At 48.2% G+C, this 10000-nt stretch overlaps 1 protein-coding gene and 1 long non-coding RNA gene across 5 annotated transcripts in view; both read left to right on the top strand.

Annotated features, from left to right (window-relative positions):
- LOC134451139 (uncharacterized) overlaps window positions 1–10000 on the top strand; it is a 142680-nt gene that overhangs the window by 43289 nt on the left and 89391 nt on the right. The window lies entirely within an intron of this gene.
- Window positions 1–10000, top strand: part of lnx1 (ligand of numb-protein X 1) — an 88625-nt gene that overhangs the window by 52420 nt on the left and 26205 nt on the right. For 2 of the 4 annotated variants that reach the window (XM_063201334.1, XM_063201335.1), the window contains 2 exons: window positions 5240–5496; window positions 8372–8527. In XM_063201334.1, the coding sequence (XP_063057404.1) occupies window positions 5240–5496; window positions 8372–8527 (413 nt within the window). The remainder of the gene's footprint in view (window positions 1–5239; window positions 5497–8371; window positions 8528–10000) is intronic. The other 2 variants (XM_063201337.1, XM_063201336.1) reach the window with 2 other exon arrangements.

The following is a 10000-nucleotide window of genomic DNA, read 5'->3' as shown; positions in this document are numbered from 1 at the left end:
TCAGCGGTTTTTTCGATGCTACCCTCAGCAAGCCTGGCCATGAGAACATGTGTGCTGTTAAAATAAGTAAAGATGGCCCAGCGTGAAACTGGACGTGGATCAGGGACCGCTGCCTGACCCTCCCCTGCTTGGAAGACAGGGTTTCTGTTGAAGCGGGCCGCTTCATCGAAATTAGCCACCAGTAGCCCGTTAACATAGCCCTAACACAAACCCTATCTCTAACTCTAACCACTGTCCAGGAGCGGTTTGTAGCTCGGTAGGCCATACCGCCAGACAGCGGGCCTGATGGCTTCATCAGTGTGATTCTCTTGCTGGCTGTGGTTGGTGGCAGTTGATGGACTAAGCAAAGTGTTGTGTTGTTGTTGTTGTTACTGTTCTTAGTGCACAATTAACTATAGTCCTATTTAGTTTCTGTCTTTTATTTATCCTAATTCCACATTACCCTAGCAGTCTAGCGCTGGTTCAACCAGACTAACTTTGCTTAGTAAGAAGGTAAGGTATTTAAGAGCTGAGAGTTACACAAGGAAAGTGACTCATTGTTTGTTTGGGGACAAACAAAGACGCATAAAGTGCTGTACTTTAGTTACTGTACACTAACTTACTTTATTTGGTCAAACTCCACCTCACTGTAGCGGGCGAGAGGCTTACAGCGGGTCAACGGAGGGTAACAGTGGTTCAGCCATGCTACATCTGCAGAGTTAAGGAGGTTTTTAAGAGCTAATTCAACGTTAAATAAGTAAGGAAAGTGATTATTGTTTGTTTTGGGGACAATACAAGGGTACTTTACTTTACTGATACTGTTCACTAATTTACTTAAGTTGGCCCAACTCCATCTCACTGTATCAGTCGGGAGGCTTAGCGGTGGCTAGCGGTGGTTCAGGCAGGCTAGCTAGATAAGGAGGTAAGGCGTCGCTGGCACTAGGCTATACTGTAGTAAAGTAAGTAAAGAAAGTGACTCTTACTGTTTGCTTGGGGACAATAAAAATTTGCTGTACTTGCTGTTCACTAACTTTCTTTAGATGACCAAAGTCCACCTCACTATAGCAGGCGACAGGGGGTTCAGCCAGGATAACTCTGCTTAGGTAAGGAGGTAAGGAGGTAAGGCGTTGCTGGCGCTAGGCTAATCACTCTAAGTGATGGCGACAGTAGAATGGGCGGCCATTACTCTTGCTCCCATGCGGCGCTAAGCGACTAAGTGCTGCTCATGGACCAGTGGAGTTGAGGAATAGAATAGGGTGTGTGTGCGTGTGTGTGTGTTTGTGTGTGTGTGTGTGTATGTATGTGTGTGCATGAACACTGTGCACGTGTGTGTGTGTGTGTGTGTGTGTGTGTGTGTGTGTGTGTGTGTGTGTGTGTGTGTGTGTGTGTGTGTGTGTGTGTGTGTGTGTGTGTGTGTGTGTGTGTGTGTGTGTGTGTGTGTGTATGTATGTGTGTGCATGAGCACTGTGCACGTGTGCGTGCGTGCGTGCGTGCGTGCGTGTGTGTGTGTGTGTGTGTGTGTGTGTGTGTGTGTGTGTGTGTGTGTGTGTGTGTGTGTGTGTGTGTGTGTGTGTGTGTGTGTGTGTGTGTGTGTGTGTGTGTGTGTGTGTATTTGTGCTTGGGGGGAACATGCATGATTGTGAAATTGAACTGCAGAGGACATGCACATACACACATGTATACATGCACATTTGTATGCTTACATGCTTAAATGCGTGCAGCAGCCCCCTCCCCCCCCCAACGCACACACACATAGCCTACATTCACATACATCCTCCTTCAAACACGTGCTCTTCTGCACACACATACAAACACATGCACAAGCACATGCATCTGCATTTACATCTAAAGCTATCCATCTTCTCCCATGCCTTAAAGGCGTACCATGCATCACGGAAACATGGAAATGGTTGAGATCAGCAAAATAATGCACTGTAGTAGCACAGGAGAGATAAATGGGAGGAGAGGAGGGCATTGGTGACCTCTCCACTCTACATAGCCACAAGATGACAGATCATCAAAGTGATGATGGGCACTAACTGCTCTTCGCAATACCCGATTGTTTTTCCCACACATGTCTACACACACACACAGGAATATACCATATATTTGTTCACACGCACGCACGCATGCACGCATGCACGCACGCATGCACGCATGCACGCACGCACGCACACACACACACACACACACACACACACACACACACACACACACACACACACACACACACACACACACACACACACACACACACACACACACACACACACACACAGAAACACATGGTTTCACTGCATTGCAGTCCATCCACTGTATTTCCGGTTATCAGAATCTAGCTCTATTAAAGATTCCCGAGAGCGGTCACTAACTGGTAAGCTATGAGTGGACAGTCGCTCTCTCGCCATATATCCATACCCTGCTGTAAATGGGGTGGAAATCCAACCGAGGCATGGAGGGCTAACATCAGCTCCGGATGGAGGGCAGGAGATTTGTGGAAGGAGAGTCAGGGGGGTGGAGGTGTCTCGGGGTTGTTGGTTGGATTGAGATTGGGGTTCTGTGTGTGCGCATACGTGCGTGCATGCGTGCGTGTGTGCATGTGTGTGTGTGTGTGGTCTATATATAGGCTATATATACTGTATGCTATATAGATATAAAGGCTTTTGATCGCAGTGCATGAAAAGCTGTGGCATGAAAAATTCAATCTTTTTCCTTTTCTTCTTTGTGAAAGGGCTGTTGTGATCTCTAGGTGAAATGTTTACCTGAAGGTCACACTCTGGTGCGCCACCCACAGAGAGAGGCAGAAAGAGAGACGCACATAGACAGACGGACAGAGAGAGAGAGAGAGAGAGAGAGAGAGAGAGAGAGAGAGAGAGAGAGAGAGAGAGAGAGGGGTAGCAAGAGGCTGACAGTGTAAGAGAGAGAGAGCAAGTGAGTGAGCAAGAGAGAGAGATGGAGCAAGAGAGTAAGAGAGAGACAGAGGTGTGTGTAAGTAAGATGTAGGACCCTGCAGAGATGAAGGCGTAGGGGGATGAAAAGTAGGAAGTCAGCCATGTTGAGTGAGATAAAGTGGCGCTTCACTCAACCAACCCCCCCATGGCCTGCTCTGCTCTGTCTGACCACCAGAGAGGGGACCCCAGAGGAGAGCCGCAGCCTCTGTCTACCTCCGCTGCCTCTGGTCCGCTCCAGCAGTCACAGCCTCCAGCATTCCCCAAGGCACACACGCACGCAGGCACGCACGTACGCACACACACACACACACACACACCTCGGTCAGGCCCTACTACCGCTCTCTCTCTGTTCTGCACGGCTCCATGGCAACACCACCTGAATTCCAAATCAAAACAAAAAAGTCAGAAATTTACTTTGAACTGACATCCATGCATTTTCCTTTGTTTTCTGCACTTAAAAAAGCCACTGCTCATTGTTAATTTGTAAGAAAGGTTGATATGAGTTTTTTTTCTGTACAAGAAATCAGACATTTTTTGTGCTACCTGAAACGCCATGTAGTCTAGTGTATTACACTCTCTTTAGTCAGACAGAGTTTGAAGATGATTAGAGTTCAAATCCAGACACAACATCCTATTCATTTACTGTCAACTGGCTGTGCCTCTTCATATTTGTATGAGCCTGTATGTGTGTTCTGTGTGCCTGTGTATGTGGGTATGTACCTAGTTTGTGTAGTATTTTGTCTGTGCGTGAGGGACAAAGTCAGTGGATGGCATTTTCTTATCACGTGATCTGAATAGCATAGCAGTGTAGGGCAGTGGGAATTAGGCTCTAATGGGTATTTATGCTGGGGTGGCTTTTCCGCCTTCATTTGGTATTCCGCTCAGCACTTGTCATTCATCGACATGACGGTCTCTTTGTCTCCCCCTGCTCGCTCCTCCGCTCCACGGAGCAGATTCCCCCATCACTTAGTTGTTTGTTTGTTTGTCTCACAATTCAATCTTACCATGCATGCCTGTCAAGCATCTTTGCCTCAGCAAAATAGCGTGGGGGGATGTCACCATTATTATAATTATTATTAGCTCTCGATGGAACAACGATGTAAACACCATGCATTGTCTGTAGAGACGACGACGACAGCGAGAAGATGTGACAATGCACAATGGATGTCTCCGCCACAGTGGATATTGTAATGGGATGTGTCAAAAGCCCGTCGCGGCGGTTCCGTGACATGCGTCGAGATCTCGATAATTAAACCTGATAATGAATCGCAGATTGAAAGGCAGGCAGGCTCACAGGCAGTCATTTGTGTTAATGGAAATTGGACACATGTATCATCTCAAGTGAACAAGGCCTTTTTTTAATCCGTCCCCTGTCGGTTTCAACTGATTAGCATTGAGTGTCCCTGCATGTTGATTATTGCTAATGTTTGTGTGTGTGTATGTGTGCATGCGTGTGTGTGTGTGTGTCTGTGTCAGCTTTCTTTCATGAAAATCATCTGTATGAAAATTGCATATTGTGGGTTGCTGATTATGTCCTCGTTTGTATGTAGCTTTGCATAAAAGCATCCTCTAAACGCAGTGATGGACAAGATGGATTCATTGGTTTCAATCTAGTGCCACATATTCCAAATGACATTGTTTACCTGTCCAATCAGCTAGGTGGTTGAATGGTCACCCGGTGGAATTGATGCATTGATTGATGGTTACTCTGATGAAGGCCTAGTGCCGAAACGTCAGCACCAAAGGAAAAATAAAAAAGTGGTGAATTGTGAAGAAGCAGTGTCGCGCTCTTCCTTGAGTTAAATGAAAACTGGAGTACCTTGAAAAGCTGCACCTGCTAAAAAAGAAACATTCGAGGTGCGCGGGCTCTCACCAAAAACCCGGTGGAATTGGACAGGTTAAACAAGGTCATTTGGAATATGTGGCACCAGATTGTAACTAATGAATCCATTTTGCGCATCACTGTCTAAACGTTATGTAATGTAAAATACTGTACTGTGATGTGTGTATATGTACTCTGTAGGTGTAAAGTATGTATTCTGTAAGTGTAAAGGCATATCCCAGTATGGACTCTCAACCTTTCCAAATACGTCCTCTAAATGTAATGTAATGTAATATACTAATATAATGTCAGTGCATCTTTGTATCTCTGTTATGTAAAGTACTGTAATGTGACGTGTGTACCTGCTCTGTAGGTGCAAAGTGTGTACTCTATTGGTGTAAAGGCACATCCTTCCTCTCAACCTTCCAAAAGTGTCCTTTAAATGTAATGTAATGTCTGTGCTTCTTTGTGACTCTGTGCTCCGTAGGTGCAAGGGCGCGTCCCACTATGGGCTCTCCGCCGACCGAAAGCGACGCTCCCAGGAGGGCGACTGCTTGGACAGCACGTCCGAGCTCACCGTGGCAACCCTGCCCGGCGAGGGAAGCCCCGCCTCCGCCGCCGTGGCCCTCCTGTCGGACGAGCCGGGACTGGTCAATCCTGCCTTCGAGCCCAGCGTGGAGGACAACAGCCAATCAGGAAGTACGACCAGTCTTGCAGCTCGCAGCAACTCCAAGAAGAGTGAGTGTGAGTGAGACGCAAGCATGTGTGTATGTATGTACGTGTCTTACGTGTCTGTGTGTGTGTCTCCCTACGTAAGTGTCTCCTGTTATTTTGGTGTCATTAATGTGATTTATGGTTGCGCTTAAACTGTGTGTGCATTTGGGTGTACGTGATGTGTACTTGTGCGTGTTATAGCTTTAGATGGCCTTTGCTTGATTTATGCAGTGTATATTTGGCAATGTCAGTGTGTGTGTGTGTGCGCGCGCCTATGTGTGTGTGCGCCTATGTGTGTGTGTCTCTGTGTTGTGTCTGTGGGTTGCAGTGTACGTTTTGTACATAATGAAAATCAATGCATGACAGACTGCCAGAAGCACTGTCTCTTCATCTTTCTCTCTTCGCTTCCTCCCTCTCTCTCTCTCTCTCTCTCTCTCTCTCTCTCTCTCTCTCTCTCTCTCTCTCTCTCCAAACCTTGCCGTCCTTCTTGTGGGCAAACCCGGATGGTTAATGTAAAGTCATTTTGTGTAACCCAAATCCAATACTCGGCACCTCGTCTGCCGCCGCCACGCTCTCTCCCTCTCCACCACACCTTCATCTATCAGCCCCTCATTCAATCACACTGCAGCACAGCACAGCACAGCAGCTCCCCAAAGAGAGAGAGCGAGGGAGAGAGAGAGAGAGGGAGAGGGAGAGAGAGAGCGAGAGGGAGCAAGAGAGAGAAAGCACATTAGCAGAGTGAATGGACGAGTATTTTCTCTTTTTTTCCCTTCAAGTAGTCAGTTTGCAGCACATTGCAGTGTCATCCTAGCCCTCTCTCTCGTCCTCTTCCTTCCTGCTTTCTCTTTCCCTCTTTTACTATTACTCTCTCTCTCTCTCTCTCTCTCTCTCTCTCTCTCTCTCTCTCTCTCTCTCTCTCTCTCTCTCTCTCTCTCTCTCTCTCTCTCTCTCTCTCTCTCTCTCTCTCTCTCTCTCTCTCTCTCTCTCACCCCCTGCCACTTCTCTCCACTCTCCTACCTGTGAACCCTGGAACTAGTCATGCATGTTGCCTTTTTTGACATCCCCTCTGGTCACGAGGGATAGCGTGAGTGGGTGAGTAGAGTGGAGTGGAGTGGAGGGGGATGCTGAATGGTACTGTATGAGAGGGGGGTGGTGGAGGATGTTGCGGAGTGGTGGATGATGCGGAGGGGTGGATGACAGTACGGATGGGTGGATGCTACAGAGTGCTTGCTGGCTGGATGGGTGGGTGGGTGGATGCTATAGAGGGTGGATGGTACTAGACTGAGGCAGATGATGGTACAGCCATGCTAGCGCAGCACAGCGGAGCAAGCTGTCAGCCCACTCTGGTCCAGACACTTTGAAAGAGTAATGCATCTGTCAGGAAGACCCGCGTCACAGAGAGAGAGAGAGAGAGAGAGAGAGAGAGAGAGAGAGAGAGAGAGAGAGCAAAAGATGAGAGGAAGGAGGGAGAAAAAAAACATAACAACAGAGACATAGAGACAGGGAGACAGAAACAGAAAGATGAAAAAAGCGGGACAGGGAGGGAAAGAAAGAAAGATGGAGAGACGCCAAGCGAAAGAAAGATAGACAGAACAAGAAAGAAAGGATGCTGAATTATAGTAATCCAAGCGAGAAAATAAAGAATGAAAGCGCTTTACAACGGAGAGAAGGGAAAAAAAGTGAATGAGCCGAGCACAGGCATCGAAGTGAGAAATAGAATGATGCATCCAGAGAGAGAGTGGGTGAAAGACAAGAGGCATGAGAGAAAAACTGAGAGAGAAAAAAGCAAACCAACAAGGGCTTTTGTCTTTCAACACATTACGGGTTGTGATTCAAAGCAGATTTGAGTCCATCAAATGAAAGGCTGGACCCCCCCGGGGCTTTCATCACTCGTTAAGTTAAGGGGCTTTGTGTGTGTGTGTGTGTGTGTGTGTGTGTGTGTGTGTGTGTGTGTGTGTGTGTGTGTGTGTGTGTGTGTGTGTGTGTGTGTGTGTGTGTGTGTGTGTGTGTGTGTGTGCGTGTGTGTGTGTGTTTGTTTGTGTGTGTGTGCGTTTGCGTTTTCCTCCTCCTCCTCCTCCTCCTCTCCACCTCCTCTTTTCCTCCTCTCCATCTCCTCTTTTCCTCCTCTCCACCTCCTCCTTTCCTCTTCCTCCTCCTCCTCCTCCCTCCTCCTTTCCTCCTTTCCTCCTCCTCCTCCCTCCTCCTCCTCCTCCTCCACTCCATCCACTTAGTCAAGTGACCACAATAAACAACACCTCATTTAGACCGCACTCGCTCTCCTCTGTGTTCTTAATAAGCAACTATCGATCGCAGAGACAGTCCTAAGAGGGTAGACTATAGACATGCCTGCAGAATAGTTGAGATTCCACTCTTCTCTTTTTTCATCTGAACACTGAAGGATGAACAATAGCACACAGTAGCATGAAGGCTTTTTGTCCTGCTGGAATGTCGAAAACCATTCCCCTAAGCGATGTCTCTCAGTTGGTGTTTTGTAGGTGGGAGTGAGAAAAAAAGTGAAATCTATTTATGCAAAAACAGATGTGGAAGGGGGTCCATCCAAAACAAACATCTGCTGCAGTGTGCCTGTGCGTGGGGTGTGTGAGTGTATGCACACGGGGGTGCAGACGCTCAGATATATCCAGTCTTCTCATTGGCTGGAGCCAAGTTGTAACCATCTGTGTCTGTCCACACGATTGGCTGCAACCGCCCAAAACTCAAGCAACCCCTAGACATGTCTGGGCATGTTTGAAGTGGGAGTGATTATATATAAAAGTGTTTCCTCTGCTTGCCTGCTTGCTGCTTTTGTGCTTGCTGGTACTGCTGCTGCTGTCCTTGGTCTGCACTCCCCCAGGTCACCCATCACCTGTGTGTGTCTACCCGTGTGTGTGTCTCTGTGTGTGTGCAGTTCGCAACTTTGACCGGGCGTCGGTGAGGAGTCGCTCGTTCCGCCGGCTGAACCGGGCCTTCAGCGTGCTGCGCCGCACCAAGAGTGGCACGGCCGTGGTCAACGAGAGCTCCGAGGAGCGCGACAACCTCCGCAACTCCAGCGTCCCTCCCGAAGGTTGGTATTGCCGTTCTGGCTACTCTGTGCGTGTGTGCTTGTGTGTGTGCTTGTGTGTGTGTGTGTGTGTGTGTGTGTGTGTGTGTGTGTGTGTGTGTGTGTTGCATGTGTTTGTGTTTGTGTATTTGAATGAAAAGGACAGAAAAGATGCAAAATGTAAAATCTGCCTTGTGTGTGTGGGGGGGGGGGTGTTTGTGTTTTATGTGAATTTTAGCATGTGTGTTACCTGGTGGGGGGGGGGGGGGGGGTCTGTAGGTGAGAGAGAGAGAGAGAGAGAGGGAGAGAGAGTGAGTGTGTAGTTGAGAGAGAGAGAGAGTGTGTAGGTGTGAGAGAGAGAGAGAGAGAGAGAGAGAGAGAGAGAGAGAGTGAGAGAGAGTTTAGTCCAAAGAGAGAGAGAGACAAACAGAGATGACGTCCTGTGTCTACCTAGTAGAGGGCGTCAGTCTGTGGAGGCTGGAGAGGAGGTTGGAGTGGAGACTGGAGTGGAGTGGAGTAGCACGTGGTCACAGTAGCAGCATATGTCCCTTTAATTATTGAAGCAGCAGATTGCGTAAGACCTCCGAGACCGATCACAAGGAGGATGGGGGGCAGAGGAGAGTGGAGGAGTCAGGGAAGGGAGGCTGGGGACAGATAGAGATGGAAGAAACTGTGATAGAGGGAGAAACGGAGGGAAAGATAGAGGGAGTAATGGACGGGGGGGGGGCAGGGTGGAGCAGAGGAGAGTGGAGGAGTCAGGGATGGAAGGAGGGTGGGGACAAATAGAGTGATGGAAGAGACGGTGATAGAGGGAGAAACAGAGGGAAAGATAGAGGGAGTAATGGACATAGTAATGGATAGAGGTGAAGGGGGATACTATAGAGAGAGATGGAGGGATGTAGGATGGATGGAGGGGCAGATGGAGAAATTTGAAGAGACAGTGATGGAGGCAGAGATACAGTAGGTACATGTAAGTAGAGGGACTGATAGAGAGAGAGAGAGATGGCGGGAGAGATGTTGGGTAAGATGGGTGGATAGAGTGAGATAGAGAGAGAAGAGCCACTGATAGAGGGAGACATTAAGCCAGTAATGGACAGATGACAAGAGATTTAGAGGAAGATAAGAAAAGTAGAAAGAGAGAGAGAGAGATGTTGAGAGAGAGAGAGATGTTGAGAGAGATGAGTGAGGGATGGATAAAGTCACTGATAGAGGGAGAGGTGGAGAGAGATAGATCAGATGTACTGTGTGGTCGTCTGGATAGAGAAAGGAGGGAAGAAGTGAAAGGATGCAGGGATGGCGGAAGGCAGAGATGTCTTGATGGATAGAAAGAGAGATGAAGGTGGATAGAGGGAGACGTGAAAGGAATAGGGGACGGAGGAAGAAGGGATACAGAGAGAAACAAAGGGAGAGCTAGTGGCAGAAGAGATACACGGGTGAGGTGACAGGGGACATGAAGAGAGATGAGGTAAAGGTTGAAGGAGGCAAAGATGGAGGGAG

This window comes from Engraulis encrasicolus, chromosome 6, assembly GCF_034702125.1.
Source record: "Engraulis encrasicolus isolate BLACKSEA-1 chromosome 6, IST_EnEncr_1.0, whole genome shotgun sequence".
NCBI classification, from domain to species: Eukaryota; Metazoa; Chordata; class Actinopteri; order Clupeiformes; family Engraulidae; genus Engraulis; species Engraulis encrasicolus.
This window is presented reverse-complemented; position numbering and strand designations above follow the sequence as displayed.